A 23,205-nucleotide genomic window follows, 5' to 3' on the forward strand; every position below is an offset into this window, starting at 1 on the left:
TAGCTTCTCTTGTTTGTTTGTTTTTTACTGTGATCCAGAAATGACCATATTAATTTTTGAGATTTTTATCTTAAAAGAAAATCACTGAGATAAAATTTCATGGCTTTGTGCATACTGGGTAAACCGATAATGGCTGAGAGATGCTATGAGGACTGCAGCTTCTCTGTTGATTGCTCATTTGTGCACTGAAGTCTTTTGTCAGAACCATCTCTTATCTGCACTTAGAATAGTGATCATTGTGGTTTGTTTTATTCAGATCAAGTTTTCAGAATCTGACTACTTTGGCAATGTCCTGCAAACCCGCAAGTATTTAGCACAGTCTGATTTCTTCTGGCTGAGAAAAGCTGTTCCAAAAACAGAGTAAGTAAAAAATAAATAAATAAAATAAAGTGAAATAGATAAATATGTTGGTGGGAAGTAGAGTCTATTTGGATCAAACTTTGTAATTCCCCTCAAGTCAGAGTAGCTGGCTTGCCAGTTATTGTGGTTTGGCAAAATCTGTGTTATGTTCTGGCAACTCTCATTTCTAATATTATATGAATGAGTTCAATCTAATTATGGCTCTCCCACTCCTAGCATCAACACATCAAAAGAAGGCTTATTAGGATGCAAATGTTCAACTCATAGATCTTGTTAGGAATAGACGAGGTGTGATCACAAAATATGGTGAATGTTTAAATTAAAAAAATTTAAAGTAAAAGACACATTGCCATTAATGCCCCTCAAAACACTCCCCCTCGCTTTGAACACACTTATCCCATCGTTCTTGCCACTTTCTGAAGCAGTTCTGGAAGTCCTCTTTCGTGCGTGTCTTTACGAGAATTTAAGAAACGATGTGCATAGAAAATGGCCTGAGAAATGGGCAAACAGTTTCATCTTTCATCATGACAACGCTCCATGTCACACATCACTTCTGGTAGGGCAATTTCTGTCAAAAAAATTATTATGGTGTGTCCTCATCCACCTTATCCACCAGATGTGGCATCATGCGACTTCTGGCTCTTCCCCAAAGTCAAAATGATTCAGGACATCGAGGCAGCTATGACAGCACAACTGAAGACACTCACGAAAAAGGACTTCCAGAACACCATATACAGAAGGTGCCAAAAAAGGTATACACTTTACAAAAGGAAAAAACTATTAAAATTGTAATACTCAATATATACTGATAACAAAAGATGAATCAAGTCACATTTGACTTTTGCTATTACAAGAGGTGCTCAAAGTGGTTACCATCAGCGTCCAGACACTTCTGAATATGGCGAACTACTGCTTGAGCAATGTTGACCAAAGTGTCCACTTTTATACATTTTTTGGCACCTCCAGGGTGTGTGTGCGCGTGTGCGCGTGTGCGCACACGCACACACACACACACACACACAAACATCCTGGGGGTGCCAAAAAATGTTTTCACATGACTTGTTTCATCTTTTGTTATTGGTATATATTACTACAATTTTAATACAGTTTTTTCCTTTCTTAGAATGTGTATACATTTTATTTTTTTGGTTCTCTCTCTCTCTCTCTCTCTCTCTCTCTATATATATATATATATTGTTTTTGAAATTCTTTACATATTTTAATTCATTTTATCCTCATGTCAATTCTGCGAAGTCTAAGTACTATTTATTATCCCCATTTTACAAATGACTAGAGGCTTACAATTGAGAAATTCGTCAGCTTAGGTTTAGATTACTTTTTGTTCTTGCCTGCTGGCACTTTTGACTCTGTTCTGCTATAATTCACTTCTCCAATGTGTTTATGTCTCTGTTCTCCAGATTGGATAATTTCTATTGACTGATTTTCAAATTCACTGATTCTTTTTTGTGCATTCTCAAATTTGATGTTGACCCATCTAACAAATTTTTCATTTTGATTATTGGACTTTTCAACTCCAAAATTTCCATTTGGTTGTTTGATTTTTATAGTTTCTATTTCTCTGTTGTGATTCTTTATTTGTTGAATTATTGTCATCATATTTCATTAATTCTTTGAATATAGTTTATTTTAAATCTTTGAATGAATTTATAATGGCTGCTTTCAAGCATTTGCTAAATCCAACATCTGGGCTCACTCAGAGTCAGTTTTCATTGATTGCTTTTATTTAGTTTTACAGTTTTATCTTTCTTTGCATAGTTAATTTTTTGTTGTTGAAAATGACACTTTATTTATTACTCAAAAATTATTTTTTCCAGTTACAGTTGACATTCAATATTATTTTACATTGGTTTTAGGTGTACGGCATATGATTAGATGTTTATATAATTTATGTAGTGATTCCCCTCCCTGCCCCCCAAATTGGAAAGTGGCATTTTAGCTTATGTAGCAACTGGATTCTGATTTCTTTTTCCGAAGCTTTTTTAAAAGTAACTTTCCTGGACTTACACTGCAGAATTTGTCTCCCCTATAATATTTAGCTGTGAATGTCTCTGCTCATTATTAAATTCTTATTTTTATTTTTTAGCTTCACTTCCTCGCATTTGTTCCGGTATGTGCATAGTTTAGTGCTTAGGGGATCAGGGCAGAGCTTGCGCTCAAACACCTGTAGCCTGTAGGGCTTCTATCCTCTGCCAGTTGGTCTGTGTGGGGGTTTGGGAGTACATTGAAAATTGCAACCAGTTCTCAGTCAGCACTAGATTTTACTTCCCACTGAGCTCTCTCTAGTTCCCCCTGTACATGTGCCTAGCTCCCCAGTCAGCCCAGGGTGTGTGGAGAGCTTATCTCACCCTTCTATGACTCTTTCAGCTCTGGGATCTCCCTTTTCAATTTCTGTCTGGTCCATTGCTCTCCCCAATTGGAACTATAACTTCAGGCTAGCAAAGCTGAGGGCTTTCCTCATTTGTTTTTTTACTAAGTTCACCACTTTTAGCTGACAAAGCTGCAGGTTTTCACCCTCACTCCTAATTGAGTCCACCCACTGAGGCAGCAAAGCTGCTGATTTTCCAGCCAGCCCTATCCTAATAAAACTAAGCTCTCACTGCTGGAGCTGGGATGGATGGGAGCAGTCTCAGGCCAGAAGGCTTATAGACTCCTATTGTACTTCCAGCTCTAGCAGTTTTTCAAAATTCTACCTTTTTTCAATTTGTTGTTTGCCTTTGATCAATTCTCAGAGCCCAAAAATGATTGCTTGTTGACAGTTCTGTCCAGTTTTATACTTGATTTTTGTGGAAAGGATTTGTTAATCTTTTCATAACATCATAGCTGGAAGCCTGGCTTTGATGACCTCTTTTTTTTTTCCCACCGTCCGCTTTTTAACCTTGACTGCTATTCTGGCCTCCAGATCTCTAGCTCTTTTTATGTTCTCTGGGTCTCTAGTCACTCTTCTTTGAACTCTCTGCACTTCTGACCTCTGGAAACTCTAGGCCCCATTCCCCTCCCTTGGCTTAAGCTGTGATGACTGCCTCTCCATCTTAGCCATGACTACCATCTAGTCATACCTCTCTTCTGCCCTTCAAACCTTTCTACAACACACACCCACAAAATTAGTTAGAAGTGTTAATGTTTGGCTTAAGTAGAAGGCCTAAAGCTGAACCACTCCCCTAGCCATACCTGACTCCAATCAAAAGCACAAAGGAAGAAAACAGAAGGCTTTAGAGGTTCTTTGGAAATGACAGATAACTGGTTTAAAGCCATCTGCACCATTGTCCTTGATTATTTCCTCTTACCTAGTGTCTCTCAGTCCATCTCTCCTACTTCATTCGCAACCTAAATTATTCAATAGCAATTTTAGATTTAGGGTCCTAAAACCAGCGTCTCAAATGCAATGTGTTCAGCAAATGGTTTCCAATATCCCACTGAGCATCTACATATAGTATGATAGTCACAGATCTATGTATATCATCCTGCCCTTTCAGATTATTTCAGATCAGTTCAGCCTTTTTTTTTTTTTTTGCGTCTTGTGGGACATTCAAGGATCTTACCAGTACTTCTGTGACTTTTCAGGGTCTTCTCAGGGACTCCTCCATATTGGAGATGCTGCCAAGTTAATTCTTTAGTTTCAAAATGATGTTATTCATTTGGGTGTGGAGCAAAGCCTGGGTTGCTAATTGGAAAACTCCTAAATGTGTCATCTTTAACATCATCCTGAAATGCTGATGGGCTGTCAGATTCTGATGGCCTTCACTATTTCTAATATTTTATTCATGCCTTGGAAAAATACTGGCCGACTTTGTGGGCTTAGGTAAACTGTGTGATTTGCATCGTTTTCTTCTCTGTCAATGAAAACAACCTCTTTCAGAAGGACATTACATTGGTTAATGTTTCTGGAATGTTCTTCAGGAATGACAATCAGTACAATGCTAGTAATTCTTGTTTCCTCAGACTATTTATTTCAGGGAAAGCAACATTAAGAAATTTCATGTCCTGTTTGCCCAGTAAAGTGACATGATGGTTAATTTTTAAAAGAGATTTCGGGCTGGTCTTTTTCAGGCAGGGTAGGTAATTTTAGCTTCATGATACCCATTGACTTTAATCAACATCCTTTAGGTCTGAAAATCCATGAGTTAATCGAGTTGAGATGGTTCTGGAGTAGCTCCATGACACTAGTTTACTTCGAACAGCACATCATGATTATATTTCCACAAAGCCCTGAAATAACATTTCTCTTTGTTGTGAGTATAGGAGATAAATATCCTTTATCTTTCATTCTCATGGAATCCATTTTAGCTGCACTAATGTGCATTAAGAAGTTTTTTTTTTTTAAAGATTTTTATTGGGGAATTGGGGGGATGGGAACAGTGCTGGGGAATTGGGGGAAGGGGAACAGACAAGTTGCTGTCATTTTGTTCTTCAATCTAGTTGTGGAGGATGTCGCTTCACTGGCCCAAGTTGGCACCATCATTGCGCTCTTCTCTGGCGAGGCAGATCAGTCGCCGGCTTCTGGACGGCCGTTCACTGCGGCTGCTGGCCGCTCACGCTGGCTGCTGGCTACACACGGTAGCCCATGGCAACCCACTGCAGCAGGGGCTGCAGCTTACGCCGTCGCCGGCGACTCATGGCAGCCCAGCTCCAGGTTGAGCTGTTGTTCAGCATCTTAGCTGTGGAGGGCAGTGTCACTGGCCCTCATATGTGGGATCCGAACCGGGGTCCTCTGGCATCCCAAGCGAGTTCTTAACCATCACGCCACTCGGCCAGGCCCCATTAAGAAGTTTTTAAGGTGGAGATAAATGTCAGCAAGACTGAACTTAACTGGGTGGTCGTCCCTGAAGGTACATATTTAGGGTTGGTTCTCAGAATTGTCACTTCATCAAGCTTGCTTAAAAATAGAAGATTTACTTCATTTCTCAGCTTGAGTCAAAAGTAATTTCTTTCCCTCAGAATCCCCATTCCTTGACAGAAATGATTTTAAGCCAGTTTCCCTATTAACTCACTCTCATTCTACTGTGACCAAACATGACTGAATTTTCTTCTTCTATCTTTTGAAAAATATGTAAAAATACATCAAATGTTTATACAAATTATGGTCCTGCCCAGAATTTTTATTTGCAAAAGCATTATCTGTAGCATGGAATGGAAGGATATAGTCTATAGGATATTAGAAATAAAGCAATAAGTACTCTATGATTTGTACATTCTGTATTCCTTAGACTATTTTTAAGAGTTGATAGGTAGAATGTTAACTTGAGCCTGATGTATACCTATTTTATAGGGTTCAGAAAATCAGGGTACCAATGCCTTTTCCCTTAGGTTATTGTATTTCAGTATTACAGTCCTTTTATGTATCCCATTGTCCAGTATAGTGTCATCCCTATATATTTTTGGATTTAAAATTTATATGATACCTCTCCCTACCTTGTCCACTAAATCCTTCCCCAAACATCGATTGTAGGAACACCCTAAAGACATAGTAAGAAGAATTTAAAGCACATGAATGGCACTCTTTCCTCATTCAAATAGATGTATACATAGCAATAAATTCATTTAAATAGATTTAGTGATCTTCTCCTCTGCACATACCACTTGCACAATAGTCTTATACCATAAGGAACTTAAAATCTTGTTGAGAGATAAGTTGTACAAGCTCATATGCCTTCAGGGTCCCATCAGTCAACAAATGGTGACTTGGACAGGTGTAAACGATAGGGGTGGTGAAGACTTTGGGAACTAGTGATTGCATACTTCATTTAAAGAAATTCCAATTTAATACTTTTTCAAACCATTGTGTTGGGCAGGGGTCGGCACACTTTTGAGATGGAAGAGCCAGCAGAAGTCAGCAAACTGCAGCTTGTGAGCCTCTGAAGTAAAATTGAAAATGAAAATGAAACAAAACTATCATAGTTTCATTTATAAAATTTTTAAAGGATATTATTCACATAACGGTGATTATGTAAAAATATATTTATGGCTCTCGAATAATTTTTAAATTGTTGTGAGGGACAGGATTGGCTCTTCAGGGGTCGGCAAACTTTTGAGTCTGAACGTACCCAAAGAGCTGCATGTGGCTCGCGAGCTGCAGTTTGCCAACCCCTGGTGTTGGACACATGAAACATTTTTAGGGAAAATTTAACCTATTGGGTAGGACTTAGGACAGCCAACTTTTCAATGTTTCAGTTATCTACTGCTGTGAAACAAGCCAGCCTAAAATTTGAGTGTTAAAACCATAGTGATTATTCATTCTTCTGTCTCGTGGCTCTGGAAGTCACTAGGCTCAGCTGGGTGGTTCTTGCTCATGGTCTTTCATGTTGTCGCAGTCAGATAGTGACTGAGACTAGAGTCATGTGGGAGCCTTCCTCTCTCAGGTCTAGTGGTTGATGCTGGCTATTGGCTGGAATGCCAATTATAGCGCCTCTGTGGGTACTGGGCTTCTTTATGGCATGGTGATTGAACAAGAAACTTCAAATAGCAAGTTTGCTGAGAAAGGAAGGGAGGGCGCACGTGTGCACACCCAGGGGAGGTTGTATCGCCTTTCACTGCCTAGCATGGGAAGTCATACAGTGAGTCACTGAGGCCAGCCCGTAATCAAGAGGAGAGGAATTTAGACCCCACCACTTATTGGGAAGAGTGTAAAAAAAATGACCAACGTAGATTAAAACCAGCACAGGTAGCCTTACATTAGAGAATAATAAAACTAAATATATAATAAACTTGGATGTAATCAGGGTGATATAGAACATATTTAATGGCTGGTTTGGTGTGGGCACTGACCAATAATAAGAAATAATAGCATCCATAACTGATAAGTTGCACTGGTGCAGCCACCTAATATGAGCTCTGCGTATAATCAAGGCTCCTAACATGCCCCAGAATCAGCAAGAGCTCTGGGAGGTCAGGAAAGGTGAGGTCATGTGTCTGAATTAAGATGTTTTAGGTGTTCTTGCTGAAGCTCCACAGGCCCCAGATGGTTGTTTGAGTTCGTTCTTTTTTTTTTTTTCTTCTATCTTTGTCCATCATCAGTTACAAACATTTTCCTTACATGCCTCTTACCCTAATGTTTTGAAAGTTTATTATTTGCAAAAGGGAGGGGAGTTGAGAGGGATGGGAAGAGAAGGGATGAGCTCTAGGAATACACATAATCTTTTGTACATATTGTGGTTCAGTCCAATGTCATTTAGAAGCCAAGTTGAGAGACACCTGGTTCTCCCTTCTTGACCCAAACAGCATACATACAAATGCTTGGTTCTTGGTTCTTTGCATAGTGCATTAGTTTTCTGTTACTGCTGTCACAAATTACCATAACCTTAGCACCTCAAAATGACATAAATGTATTATTTCACAGTTCTGTGAGTCAGAAGTGCAGGTTGGCTTGGCTGGTTTCTTAGCTCCAGGTTTTATAAAGCTGAAATCAAGGTATCAGCTGGCTGGGAAGAATCCCTTCCAAGCTCATCAAGTGTTGGCAGAAGCCAGTTTCTTGTAGTTACCGAACTGAGGTCCCTCCTTCCTTCCTGGCTGTCATCTGGGAGCCACTCTTCACTTGAAAGGTCTCTCTCTGGTCTTTGCACATGGCCCCTACATCTCAGAGCTAGCAACAGGTTATGGAATCCTTTTCACTCTTGAAATGTCTCTGAATTCCTGTTCTGTAGCATCTTTTCTGACTTCCTCTTCTGTTGCATCTCTTGGATGCCAGTCAGAGAAGGTTTTCTGCTCTGAAGAGCTCAGGTGATTGGAATGGGCCCACCTGGATAATCCCGGATGACCTCCTGTTTTTAGGTCCCTGTTAGATGTAAACTTAATCACATCTGCAGTCCTCCTTGCCATGTAATATAACGTAGTCAAGGGTCCAGGGATTAGGATGTGGATATATTTTGGGGGCCATAATTCTATCTGCTTTAGGTAGCAACATGAAGTCAATGAAGGTGCTTTCTTGTCTACTGATTTCCTCAGGAAAAGAGGCCAGTCATGAAGTTTGTGTTAAAAATTAGGGCTTATTGAAATACTAATCCTAACATTGAAGGAAAAGAAGATGCATTTATGGAAATGAGTATAGGTTTCAGTTTTGACAAGAGAAGGGACACTGTCTCTCTTAATGTCCAGTAATGTCTCCAGTATAATAGAATACTTAAGAGAACTGATTTGAAGTCTAACAGACCAGATTTTGGGCAAGTATACAATGTTTGTAAGTCTCATCATCCTCATCTGTGAATAGAAAGTGCTTAGGACACAGGAAGTGCTTAATGAATGTTAGATGATGATGATCATCATCATCATAATAATAATAATAAATAGAATGACATATTCATGGACTTTATAGGTGGAGAGAAGGTATGGGTGGACCAACTAGAATCAACACTTGGGTTTCCTACTGGTTTCATATTGCTGACATAAATTATTAGTCTGATATAATTCTATTAAACAGAAATTAGTAAAATGATTGTTCTAAAAAGGAATTTACACAAGCTTATTTTAAGCAATTTAGCTTAAGACAAATTGCTTGGTTGTAATCATAAAGGGCAGCAGTGGAAACTCACAGCCATCTAGGTCAGGGGTCAGCACACTATGGCTTGTGGGCTAAATCTTGCCTGCTGCCTGTTTTTGTGTGGCTCATGAGCTAAAAATGATTTTTAGAGATAAAAATTAGTTGATTTTGCAGTCAATTTGATGATGGGAAGCACTAACTTTGAACCCCAGTTAAGCAAAGCGTTACCCTGCCTTCAAATAATTCCATTCTTCTTATTAATAGGCCTGTATTATGAAAAATTTTACTCGATTATTATATTTTGAATTTCATAAAAAATCTGTGGAATATTTTCTCTCACTAGAGAAGTACCTACATAACATCCTTGATTTTTCACCTTTGCCTGAAAAATATCTATATGTTTATGATGTGACTTTTCATAGAAAAAAAATTTGGCGAGCCCTGATCTAAGTAACCTACTGTGCATTTAAAATGGAGTCTAGACTCTTCATTGCTGGAAGGTACTCCTAAGATCTCCTAGTGCCATACCTTAATTTTATAGCTAAAGCTGAATCCTACAAAGCTGTTCCGACACAACGCAGCTAGTTCATGATAGGGGCAGGACAAGTCTTCAGATCCTTTGGTGCTTAAATAAACTTTCCACCAGAGTAGGCAGATCCTCTGGGTTGCATGGTTGTACTTTATTCATCTCTCTTTACCTGGACCTCTGTGTTGTCAAAAGTCCATACCTTTTAATGTGAACAGGTCAGAGGGGATGCAGCATAGAAACTCAGCTGTCCCATGGACCCACGGAACAGGGCCTGGCAAACATCAGCTTGTTGCTGGGTTTCCATCTGCAGGGAGAGCCCTTTAGATTCTAGGATTTCTCATTAAAGATGTTTCAGAAGCACTGGTGCTGACTGTTTCCGTTAAGTTAGCGCCAGTGAATAGCCAGGCATGTTAATATATTCACATTGAACCATGTTCAGTTTAGGATGAAATTGTTTATTGAGCAGAGCAATAGCCCGAAAGTGAAGCGATCACTTCCCCTCGTGCCCCATATCCCCATTGCTGCCTGGTTATTTGCTAATAAATCCCGCCATATTGTGCTTGTTCTTGCTTCCCTCCTGCCTGAATAATGACAATCACTTGGTGATATTTGTTTCTCCTTCTACAGGTGGTTTACAAATCCGACGACCGTCAATGCCTTCTATAGTGCATCCACCAACCAGATCCGTGAGTACTCGGCTGTTTGTCTCCTTGTTAATCTGGCACAAAATGGAAGAAACTTTTCCATGACTATGATTAAGGGTAGAACATTCTTTATTCCCCCCGCCCCCAAAGTGACCAGGTATGTTGGTAAAGGAAGTTTGTTTCCATACCCATATGCCCAATCTTCCTCACTCCCTTCACCTTATAACTTTTTCCTAACACTTAATATCACTATTGGGTAATAAATAAAATCAGCTACAGTAAATGAAGCTACAGTGAAGTTGGCCAAGAAAAAGGAGCAAGCTTCCACTTTCCTCCCATAATGGTCTTACCGATTTTGTCCATCCCATTTTGTTTATTTCTAAGATTGATGGGAAAAACAAGCAGGTAACTGGGCAGATTGTAGAACCTGAGGGGACTATCCATATATAAGAGATGTTTGGAAATGTTCGAATTAACCTGAAGATGTATACTCTTGAGTGTCTTTTATTTACATGTTTTTGGTACATGTAGTTACAAATGCCATGAGAAGTTTAAAAAATGATTAAAGATCACTTGGGCACAAATTAAAAATCGGACAGCACCAAGTGTTGGCAACAGGGACAAATACTCACTGCTGGTGGAAATGGGAACTGGTTCGCCCACTTTGCAGAGCAGTTCGGCAACACCTAGAAAAGCTGGAGATGCCCATACATATTCTGGCCATCATCTGCACTCTTTTTAAAATTTTTAAAAATATTTTTTGGGGGAATTGGGGAAGGCGAATAGTGTTGGGGAATCAGAGAAGGGGAACATTGTGTTTTTCCAGGACCCATCAGCTCCAAGTCAAATTGTTGTCCTTCAATCTTAGCTGTGGAGGTGCAAGCTCAGCTCCAAGTCCAGTGGTTGCTTTCAATCTAGTTGTGGGGCGAAACCCACCATCTCATGTGGGAGTCGAACTGGCAACCTTTTTGTTAAGAGCATGCACTCTTACCAGGCTCCAAGTCAAATTGTTGTCCTTCAATCTTAGCTGTGGAGGTGCAAGCTCAGCTCCAAGTCCAGTGGTTGCTTTCAATCTAGTTGTGGGGCGGGGGGGGGGCACAGTCCACCATCCCATGAGGGAGTTGAACTGCTGCCGTGTTCAATATTAGTTGTGGGGGGGAGGCGCAGCCCACCATCCCATACGGGTATCGAACCGGCAACCTTGCTGCTAAGAACATGCGCTCTCACCAGCCCAGCGGCAGCTCAGCTCATGTTGCAGTTCACTGGCCCATGTGGGAATCAAACCAGTGACGCTGTTGCTCAGAGCTTGCGCTCTTAGCCCACTGAGCCACTCGGTCGGCCCCATCATCTGCACTCTTGGCATGTGCCCTAGTGCTGTGATTCTACAAGTGTGGTCCTGGGACCAGTAGCAGCAACATCACAGGGGAACTTGTTATACATGCAGATTCTTGGGCCCTGCCATAGACCCATCATTCACGAACCCTAGAAATGGGGCTCAGAAACCTGTTTCATGAAGCCCTCCAGGTGACTGACATAGTTTGAGAACTGCAACCCTAGAGAAGTCTCACACACAAAGGCCCGTGTGAGAATGCTCATAGCAGTATTGTTTACAGTAGCAGAGCCCGCTTGAGCCCTTGCTCGTTTCTCATCCCCCACTGCACATCTTCTGGTTTCTATCTTCACTCCCTTGTTTGGTAATAAAACCTAATCCCATGGTTTTAAGTGCATCGCTATGCTGTTTGTTGAATGCAGGGGATGGAGTTTATAAAGACTTAGCATCCTTGACCATGACCCACCATCTCCCCCCCACCGTCAGGTACCTATAATAGACTCCTCAGTAGCCTCCCGGCTTCTGTCCTTATCCCCCTTCAGTCTATTCTAAATATAATATTGAAGCCACTTTAAGATGTTTTACAATCATCTCATTTCCCTTCTTTGCTCAGAACCTTTTGTCACCTTCCCATCTCATTCAGAATAAAAGCCAAATTACTTGCAATGGCCCAGAGGCCTCTTATCGTGCTGCCTTGACCTCCCCTCTGTCCCAGCCACACTGACCTCCTTCTGTTCTTAGAGCATGAGACACCGCCCCACCCCCCACCCCCCCGGTATTTATACTCAGGGGCCCTCTTTGCCCAGGAAAACTTCCCCAAGTGATCTGCCTGGTTCGCACTCGCACTTCCTGAGATCTGGGCCGGAATGCCACGTTCTCAGTGAGGCGTCCTGCCTGCCCACTGTAGATCCTCTGTGCTGGGCCTCATGCCAACAGGACTCCCTGGCCGGACAGGACAGCCCTGATTGCCCACTCCCAGCAGGCACATCTCCTTAGAGTCGCCCTCATGTGGCCACTCAGGCAAATGGCAGCCTCTGCAGGATGGTCTGCGAATGAACAGAAGGAAAACAAGCAGATGGTGGTAATTTTTGATTTCTACATTAATTTATATAACCAAATCAGTTGTTAAATCTTTTGAATATTTCAAATGTAACTCCTTACTATAGAAATATTCATTATCATGAAAATACCATTGCTTTCTTTCCCTCCCCACCCCCAGCTTTATTGAGGTATAATTGACAAATAAAAATTGTCTGTACTTAAAATGCACGGCATGATGTTTTGATATAGCTCCACATTGAGAACTAAGCTGCATATGGGAACTTATGATATTTGGGATATTAATTATAAATACTATTTATAACAATATGAATTATATTTATATAATGTGAATTATAATATTTGGACTAACCTATTGGGCAATAGAAAATTCCTTAATTATTCATTTTAAAAGAAAATGTTTTATGTAATATTTAGCACATGCAAAAGAATATATGTAACATGTGAGAACATATAAAGCTATAAAGTATATAAGAAAACATATGATGAATATAGGCCTATGAGTTCAGCACCCAACCAAGAACTGGAACATTCCCAATGTCATTGCATCTGTCTGTGCCCCTCCCCACCCCATTTCTCCCCCACACCATGGAGGTAACCACTATTCTGATTGCGTATTTATCATTTTCTTGTTTTTAAAAAATAAATGTTAAGTTTATTTAAGTATACCTAAAGGCATTTAAGTATACCTAGACAATATAGTGTTTATTTTTGCTTATGTTTTAGCATAGTAAATATGCATAATGCATGCAGTCTTAAGCAGCTGTGTTTTTCCAATCAACATGTTTTTAAGATTCATTCACATAGCATGTGGCAGTAGGTTTTCTTCATTTTCATTGCTCTGTAATACTTCATTGTGTGACTGGACCCCAGATTACTTATTTGTTTTACAGACCTTTTCTGTTGACAGACCTATGTGTTTCCCCCCAGGTTTTTGCTGTTATGCATAATCTCATACATGTCCCCTGAAACAAGTGTTTGGGGCATATACTAGGAGTGGAATTACTGGCTTGTAGAGCATGAAAATACTCAACTTTACCAGATAACACCAAATGTTTTCCAAAGTGAGTGTTCCAAAGTACAGAAGTGTTTTCATCAACTCTCATTTTCATCGGTTCTTGGCATTGGTAGGCTTGATTTTCACCAGTTAGTGAATGTAATAGATTAGCTCTTATGCAAGACAAGGCATTGAGATAGACTCTTCCCCAATGCTTCCACATTCACTTTCCAATGTCAGTGAAGGCTTAATACTTCTTGGGGATTTAAGTATGCCTAATAATAATTCTGCCTGCAGGATTCACCCCTGCTCAGCCTCTTCTTGTCTGGGAAGAGCTGATCCTGTCAGAAGTTCACTGAAGAAGCAGCCATTTCAGGGTAACCCCGTGGTTTCTTGAAAACTCATGAGCAGAGGGGGTTTGAAATGAACAATTTGAAGCAGTATTTTAATTAAGAGATTCAAGCTGTTTCTATTTTCCTAATGACCAGTGCTTGCTCTCATTGTAAATTACATTCCCAGGCAAGATGACAAGGAATCCTTTGGGTGACTTTTTTTCCCCCTCTCTCTCCTTTCTGATTTTCTGGACTACAAATTAAGACAGGTGGAGTTCCCTCTTATACATTTCCCCACTGGGTTTCTTGGGACTTCCCTCCAGCCCCCAACTGCCTTCTTTGTGCTTCACTGAAGAAGTGAAAAATTGAGGTGATTTTCTGAAATGAACATCTTTATTGATTAGGGGCTGATTCTGACAGCATGTGGCCATCTGTTTAATTGGGTTTCACATCTAAGATGTAACTATACTTAGTAACATGATTTATGGGAATTATATTCAGTTCCCATTATCATTTTCTGATTTATGCCACTTAAGTCTGCTTCTGCACACAGTAGAGACTTGAGTAGAAAATAGAAGAACCTGTATGTTTTCTTTTGTTTCTTGCAAATCCATGCCTTTGTGTAAAACTCTATGGTATGTGACCATCTTTCAATGTTAGATTTTTGCAAGGTAGTTATACCTCCTTATTTTTCTACCCTTGTCATGATGGGTAGCATGTCCTCAGGTACAGAGTGCAGTGTGAAATAATAATGATTTAAGTCTGCTGTACAAGGAGTCATATTTAGGAGCTATTGCAGAACTTAATTATATTTCACAGATAAGGTTGTTAATGAGGAAAGTAAGGAGCTGAGGTTGGTGGTGCCCAAGCTTGTGCTTCTCTAACTTTGTGGTACCTGCAAAGCTGGCCTACCTACTTTGAGTACGGAATCAGCGTGGACCTCGATGGGAGACCTTGAGTGCCACTGATTTCGGCATATGACCTTGGTCAAGGTATTTCTGCTTCCTGATTCCTGTTGTCCTCATCTGCCACATGTTGAGGTTACCTAGCCCACAGAGTTCTGTGTGAGGATTTAGTGAGATGAATTTGACAACTGCCAGTACATTTCCATGGACAGGGTCTGTGTATTTAAAATTGACATGCCAGTAATACCCAGGATAGCCAATCTGTCATGGAATAAACAGCAGGATATAAAGATTTTGGGCTTCGGATCTCAAAATATTTTATAAATTAAAACAATATCTTGTGCATTAAAAATACAGCCAATTTGGAAAAGTGTTTGGCAGCTTGTTGCTATCTCCTATAACCCAGAAATTCTATTTTTTTTTGAGTTGCAACAGAAATCCCACTTTTGATGATTGATCCTTATGCCCACCAAAATACATGTACACAAATGTTTGTAGCAGCTTTAATCATAATTGCAAAAACCTGGAAAGAACCTAATGCCCCTTAACAGACGAATAAGTAAATAAATTGTGGTATATTCATGCAATTGAATACTATATAGCAAAAAAAAGAACAAACTGCTCCATGCTACAGTGCGTAAGAATGACACTGACTTAATGCTCGGTGAAATGCTGCATGTTTCCATATGTATAAAGTTCAGGAACAGGCAAACGGACCTGGGATCTAAGTGACAGAAGTTAACATAATAGCTACCTTTGTCGGGGGTATTGATTGGTACGGGGCATAGGAAACATTATCTTGACCTGGGAGAAGGTTGCACAGGTGTTACATGTGTAAAAACGCATTGTGTTCTACTTTTTGTGCCTTTATTGTATGTATGTAATGCCTCAACATAAGCAGTGACACCCCCATTCCTCCCATAAAAATTTTCGGAACAGCATACAGCGTGCGTGACATCCAAGGTTTATAACAGGTGACCTCAGGCCAAGCCTCTGGAGGCATAGACCAGGTATCAGCTGACATTTTCTGTAAAGGGCCAGGCAGTAAATATCTTTGTCTTTGCCAGCCACGTGTCACTGTTGCAAATTCTCAACTTTGCCATTGCTGTCAGAGATAATTCATACACAAATGAGGGTGGCTGTGTTCCGGTTAAACTATTGGGTTGTCAGAAAGTCATCACACATTTTTTGCAATGAAAAACATAGAAAAATACGTCATGACTTTTCCGACAACCCAGTATTTACATGGGCTGTAGTTTGCCACCTGCCAATGTAGGACCCCCGGTGTAGAGCCCTGTTACAGGATGTGATCCAGGGAGCCTTGACACGTGTTCTGAACCAACTTCTAAATTACTTTGGATCTATCAGGTGATGGTACCGGGGGCAGGAAGGTGCTACAGCGAACAGCTCACATTTGGTTTTCATTTCTACTAACATGGACTGGGCTTTAGAATAAAATTCATTTCATACATTCAGTATCAATGCATATCTGCAAAGTGCCTCATTTCAATATTAGCTTTTATCTTTATACATCTCAAATCATATTATGGAATTATTTTGAGCAAATAAAACTTTGGCTTGTAAACATGTAAGGCCTAAGGGCTAAAACCAATGATTTTATTACCTTTGCTGTTATACACGAGGGATTTGGTTGCCCCACTTTAATCAGAGATATTCTGCTAAAGAACATAAGCGTTTGTCCAGAGGCTGGGCTTATGCTGACATCAAACTATAGAATTAATCCTGAAATCAAACATAGATTTGTTTTGCTGTTAAGGAAATAACTGTGTTTCAAACTGGAAGAATTCCTCATACTTCATCGACTCTGCTTAAAACTATAAAATGGAAGCTAAGTTAACAAATACTTGCCTGCGGCATCTGCTGGAATTCAATGAAATTAAATTCCTGAATCCACTTGACGCTGTATTTGGGGACAATTTGGTAACAGTTTTCCATAGTTTTGGAGTTAGAAGGAAGGAAACTTAAAGTGGTCACCTCATCCAAACTTCTCATTTTCTAGAGGAGACCCTGACACTCAGAGCAACTCTTAGTAACCTATTTGCTTAGCATTTATAGAGTCCCCAGTGATTCTCCCCTCCTGGTATTCACGCCCCTGTGTAGTCCCCTCCCACACTGAAGAAGGCTGACTTTTGTAACCAATAGGATACTGTAGAAATGACGGAGTATGACTTCTGGGGCTTGGTCATAAAATATATATAGTGGCTTCTGCCTTGCTCTCTTGGATTAATCACTCTGGGAGAAGCCAGCAACTGTGTCATGAAGGCACTCAAGAAGCTACTGGAGAGGTCCACATATGAAGGACCTGAGGCCTCCTGCCCACAACCAGCAGCACGCGAGTATGCCATCTTGGAAGCAGATCCTCCAGTCACATGACATCTGCACATGACACCTTGTCAGCCCAGGCTGACATCTTGACACGTTTTGAGATACTTTGTTATACAGCAAGAGATGCCTAATACAGAAGTTCCAACTTGCCAGGTACTGAGTTTGGTGGTAGGGTATATAATATGTTATGGTGTGGTGGTGAAGAGTATGCATTTGATTTTGATTCCTGGCTTGGCCACTCATAGCTTGCAACCTTGGGTAAGTTAATTAAACATTGTTAAGCCTCAGTTTAATTATCTGTAAAATGGAGATAATAGTCGTGACTATCCTCTAGAGTTGTCATCAAGATTAAAGGAGATAAAGTATATAAAGTATTGAGAAGAGAGACTGGTTTATAAGAGATACTCAGTAAATCTTAGCTATTAGGAGTCCTTGATTTCGAGGAGTTAGGAGAGACAGACTTGTCACCAGTCATTTATAAGACATCACGGTGAGTGTGCAACAGAAGGGTGTGCAGTGCATCCTGGGAGCCACAGAGGAGGGGTGATTAACCGGGGGGGAGTCAAGATGGCTTCTCAGTGAAGGTGATGTTTGAGTGGGCTTTGAAAGGAAAAAGAAATTCCCTAGACAAAGAAGGTAGGTTGGGACATGAAGGACATGCAGATAAAAGTACTGGCTGTTGCTGCAAAGGCAGCAGACACAGCAGAGCGTGGTTACAGAAACAGATAGTGAGGTTGTCACAAATGCTGGAACACAGGCTGTGTTTGGTTGGGTGGGAGAGAAGGAATGATGGAAGATGCTCTGTCGAAGAAGCAGATGAGGGCCTTGTAAACCATATCGAGGAACAGCCCTAGGGAGATGGTATAGTTTTCTTTGGGAGGCAAGAGACTACATATCTCTTCTTTATGTTAGTTTTAGTCTTAATGATCATGGCTTGGAGGGGGCGTAGATTGAGGCGCTTAGACCAGTTAGAAGTTTGGCAGGTAGTTAAGAGAAGGATGGGAAGGTTCTAATTTAGGCAGTGGCAGAGTTGAGAGAAGAAGGGAGTGAATAAGTTAAATCCTAAAAGATCGTCCTCAAATAACTGTGTAGTGATTATACAGGTAGCAGTTTTCCAGCTTTTCCACTGATGCTTTGAAGGATTCCCATAAAATGGATATTATAATTGTTCTGTGCAGCTGTTCTTCATGGAGAACCACTGGAGTGCCAAGTGTTGCTCCTGACACTTTGATGTATATTATTTCTAATCTTCACAGTAGCTCTATAAGCTTGGCATTGTGGGTCCATTTTACAGAAGAGGAAACTGAAGCTCAGAGAGGCTAAGTAACTTACCAGGGGCCACAGAACTAGTAAGTTGCAGAGCTGGGAGTATAACCCATCTTCTCTGATTGCATGCTCTTAACCTTCACGCTGCACTGTTAGATACTGGATAAGAAGTGTGAGAATTACATGAAATGATACTTGTCAACACACTCTGAAAAAGGTGAAAAGCATGATGTAAATGTATGTTGGATTAATTATTATTATGTCATGCCCTCACCCATGTGATGGGGGATTGTTTCTGTTTGTTATGGAAACAAGGTATTCTAGGATGTAGGGACATCCAGCCAGGTGAGGGTTGGAAGGTCGGATGGTCCCCAGGTCCTGCTGATTCCATGTCCTAAAGGGTGGTGGCACTAAGCAGTTCGTTATTGCCACCTGTAAGAGTGCTGCCCTCTGCAAGCCCTTTGGCTATGCCCACGATCTCTTTGCATTGTTGGATTGGGGTAGAGTGGAGGTGGGTTATTTGAGGGATATCATAAACTACCTTAAAAAGAATAATTAGATATGCTCTCTACAAGGTTTTACTTTATAAAATCTACAGTAAGGTTTTAAAAGTTTTGTTAAGTGAGCTGAAGTTAGGTCATGAACAAACTTCGAATAGATTGCAAAATTGCCAGATGCTGCACTTATCAAGGTTGTGGGACACCTGCTACAACTGTTTTAAGACGTTCTTGTCCTGGTCTAGTCTAGGACTCTGGAGGACCCAATAGAGCCCCCCATCCGTGAGGCCTGACCAAGGAGACAGCTGAGAATAGTGGTCCGGGTAGTGCCATCAGAGGACAAAGGTGCCCTCAACTGGGAAGCCTGCAGTCTCATGGCATTCTTGTTTCTGCAGCTAGTCCCAGGACCAGAGCCTGGAGGGACCCATTTGCCACCTGCAAGGCACTTCTGAAAACACATTCCTGGGGCAGGACAAATGCTGTTTCCAGGCATCAAGGACTGGGCAGGGTCACTGCAGGGCTGGTAGCAGAAAGCAGGGCATGATTATCAGGGTCAGTCTGATTATAGAGGTAGGGTGTGTGTGGGATACTCCCTGGGAACGAGTGGCCTGGAGGTGAGCCAGAGTGAGGACAGCATCAGGAGGCTGGAAAAGAGCCATAGTGATGGGGGCAGGAAGGCAGGGAGCAGTCTCACTCATGTCTCTTGAAAGTCACAATCTCATGCGTCCTCCCTTAAAAACAATCAATTGTTACTGACTCTTATTACAAAGTAGTTCATATTTATTGTAGAAAATCTAGAAAACTTAGATAAGCTAAAATAAAGTTAAGGCCATTTGAAAGCAGCCACCGTTAATAATTTTGTTGCATACCGCTCAAACTCATATTTATCAACACGTATCTTAAAATTGAAGTTAAATATGGACTCATTCAATAATACTATCTTTTCCCCCACTGAACATTATAACATGGATATTTTTCGCATTTCTCCCCATGTAAAAGATGCACCCTTTTTCAAAAAATGTGGGGTCTAAAAACTGGGTGTGTCTTATACAGTGGTAGATTTTTTCTTGCTTGCATTTCCCGCTTTTTTCGTGCTTGTTTTTGTGCTCATACAACCACTGTATAAGACGCACCCAGTTTTTAGACCCCAAATTTTTCGAAAAAGGGTGCGTCTTATATATGGGGAAATATGGTATGTTCTTCTAAGTCATGATGCATAATATTCCACCAAATAAAAGCCCCTTCATTTCTTTTTTTTTTTTAAGCTGAGCCATCCTGCCACCTGTTGGCAGCTCAGTAGCTGCTCAGCTCGGGCTGGAAATCGAACCGCTGTTGCTCAGAGCTCGCACTCTTGAGCAAGCTCTTAACCAACTGAGCCACTCGGCCATCCCCCTTCATTTCTTTAATTTCCTACCAACAGACATTTAGGCTGTTTCACTATTGTAAAAAACAAACAAACAAAAAACCCAAAAACCTCTGTGATGATAAGTTTTGTGGCTAAGTGTTTATGCAAATCTGAGACTATTTCTTTAGAGTAAATTCCTAGATGTGTGGGAATTGCTGAGTCAAATGGTATACCCAATTTAGGGGTTTAAAAATAACATCTTACCTGATTTCTCTTGAGAAAAGTGGTACCAATTTATATTTTCACTAACAATAGATGAGATTTTGTTTTACCAAGTTATGCATTGTAAAGATGCTATTGGAGGAGATGAATAAAGAGACTCAGTTCTTTTTGTCTAATCATTATGGGTGAAAATGTTAATCACGTTTTTATTCTTGACACCATTATCTCATACCCAGATATGGATCAGTGAAGCCACACAAGTATTTGTTGAGCATTTACTATTTCCCCAGGCCTGGGGTGAATCACTGCCTCTAGTGTCAGTTTTGAATACCTAGGACAGCGATTGTATGTATGAAAGGACCTGTTGGAATAGGAGTAGAATATGAGCTACTGAGCTTCACAGTGGGAGGAAATTTGTATTTACTATGCCAGGTGTTGAACTATTGAAATGGCTCTTAAGTGTGGTCCCTGGGTCAGCCAGCATCACTTGTGATAAGTGGGTATTACCTGGTCCCACCCCTGACCTGCCAAATCAGAAACTCTGGGAGTGAGCCCAGCAGTGCATGTTTTAAGATTTTGACCATCAAACCTCTACTAGATGCTGAAGTTTGAGAACCATTAAGGTATAAAAATGCAGCAAATACAAAAGAGGTCCAACCTGGTTGGTTAGAGGTAGGGGGACTAACTCATCCCAGTTTGCCTGGGACTGTCCCAATTTTAGCACTGAAATTCCATGTCTCAAAAACCCCCTCAGTCGTGGGCAGACAGGGATGGTTGGTTACCCTGTTAAAGAAGAGAAGGTTCTCCTTGTTGCAGCCTGAAGGTAATTATGGCAGAAAAAGAATAGAAGGGCCAGAAGAGAAGGTTTCAAGATGGAGGGCAGATTTTAGAAGCTGCTCTCTGCTTGTCACTTCCAGGCTGATAGATATGGTGGCAGGAGGTTACCTGCAGGAAGCTAGCAGATGGCTAAGGCATCTCGCTGAATCCCTGGACATGAGTCACAGCTGTTAGAACTTGATACTTTCTGGAAAGGGGAAAGTTGGCATTCACCAAACGACTGCAGGATGCCATATTGAAAAAAAAAGCCACTATTAATCTTAGCAGTGATGACAATGAAATCCCTATACAGCAAAAAACATAACCAAAAGTGCTTTGTAGTTGCAGCGCTTTCCACATCCCAGCTGATAGCCCCCTAGATTCTAGAAGAATGGTACGCAGTTTATCTGATTACAAGAAGCAATGCTAAATGAAATGTAACACTCTTTCTCTCTTAGAGTGAGCAATCATCCTGGATTTTCCAAGGCAGTTGCAATGAAAACTATTTTTGTCTTTTTGTACAGTCATAATTTGTAAGCCATGTAAAGTTTCAGTTTTGAAAATAGAGTTTGCAAAATTATAACAAAAATATTTAATCATATGTTACAAGCACAGTGTTGAGGAGTGCTGAAGAGAGGACAATGAGACAGAAGGGCTGACTTATATACATAAGTTAAGTCAAACATATGCACTTCCTTGTTTTTCCTAAACCAAGAGTCCTGAAATTGTTTGCATGTTAGAATTGCCTGGGGAGTTTTTAAAACACACTGATACTCAGGGCTCTATCCCAGAGATTGTGGCTTAATAGATGTGGGGAAGGGCTTGGACATGGGTATGTTTTTAAAAAAGCTCCCCAGGGATTCGAATGTGTGGCTGGGGTTGAGAATCCTTGACCTGAAGCAGTGGGTCTCAACTAGCATGCAGCAGAATTCCCTGGAGGGCCTGTTGAAAACTCTGGACCCCACCCCCAGAGTTCCTGATTCAGTAGGCCTGGGGCGGGGCCTCGTCATTTGCATCTCTAGCAAGTACCCAGGTGGTGCTGCTGCTGCTGGGGAGCTGGGGGGGGGGAATTTGGAGAACCAGTGTTCTAAACCGTTCCTACCTCAAACCCCAGCTGATCTTACAAGCCATATGTTTTCCCCTTAGTGTAAACATGTGTATAGATGACCCCTCCCCCAAAACACCTCAACGCACCTACTCCCATGTAGCCAGTATGTTTTTTTCCACGGAATTTAAAACATTTTAATTGAAAAATACACTTTAGAGAGGTTTGGTATCAGTTCAGTTCCCCTTCCTCTCTAGATCTTTCAAAATAGGATCTTTTTTTCTGGTTATATCCTTTCTCTCTCACTATGTTGTAGGTTCTTTGAGGGTGTTTGCACATTCAAAGCTTATCTGTGTTGCTTGGAACATCACAGGTCCCCAGTAAATGTTAGTTGTCAATGATTATGTATAGAAATTACATCATCATAACCAAACCCAACTATTTCCAGTTGTTTTTATAATGGGATTTAAACATACTAACATCTCCAAAATAGGGTCATAAAATGTGTTCACTTAGTGAACTATAGAACTAGAAGTCATTGTATAGGACAAGTAAAATCAACTAGGTCAGCAGAAGTAACTGCAAGTGAATCTCACCAAGAAGTGTAATAATGTTAAGATGACGCATCAGCAAAAAGCCCTGAAATGTGGATTGATACATGGATTAGTTCAGTAATATAAGTATGCACTTAGGCTTTTGAAAATAACTGTCACAACATGTACTAGAAGAAAGCCACATTAACACAGCAATCAATCCATGCAAAAGACTAAACATCCCATTATTTGAACAAAACTAATAATACAATGGAATGCAGTGATATAGTCAGTCCCTTAGCAAAAGTATCACAAACACCCATATGAAAGAAAACAGGCACAGATACACACACAATGGAAAACCCAAGTATATCTCTGGTGAAGGCAGCTACAGCAAATATGGAAACGGCTTTAATGAAATAAGTAGTTGAATGTGTACCTTGGTCCACACATTCTCAAGCCCACTGGATTCTCCATTAGAACCCCCC

General features: G+C 40.7%; 1 protein-coding gene across 2 annotated transcripts in view; it reads left to right on the forward strand.

Annotated features, from left to right (window-relative positions):
• PHEX (phosphate regulating endopeptidase X-linked) overlaps positions 1-23,205 on the forward strand; it is a 190,491-nt gene that overhangs the window by 133,480 nt on the left and 33,806 nt on the right. For both annotated transcript variants that reach the window (XM_019666156.1, XM_019666164.1), the window contains exons 14-15: positions 257-360; positions 10,008-10,066. In XM_019666156.1, coding sequence (XP_019521701.1) covers positions 257-360; positions 10,008-10,066 — 163 coding nt within the window. The remainder of the gene's footprint in view (positions 1-256; positions 361-10,007; positions 10,067-23,205) is intronic.

The sequence above is a fragment of the Hipposideros armiger genome, unplaced genomic scaffold (assembly GCF_001890085.2).
Source record: "Hipposideros armiger isolate ML-2016 unplaced genomic scaffold, ASM189008v1 scaffold_13, whole genome shotgun sequence".
Taxonomy (NCBI): Eukaryota; Metazoa; Chordata; class Mammalia; order Chiroptera; family Hipposideridae; genus Hipposideros; species Hipposideros armiger.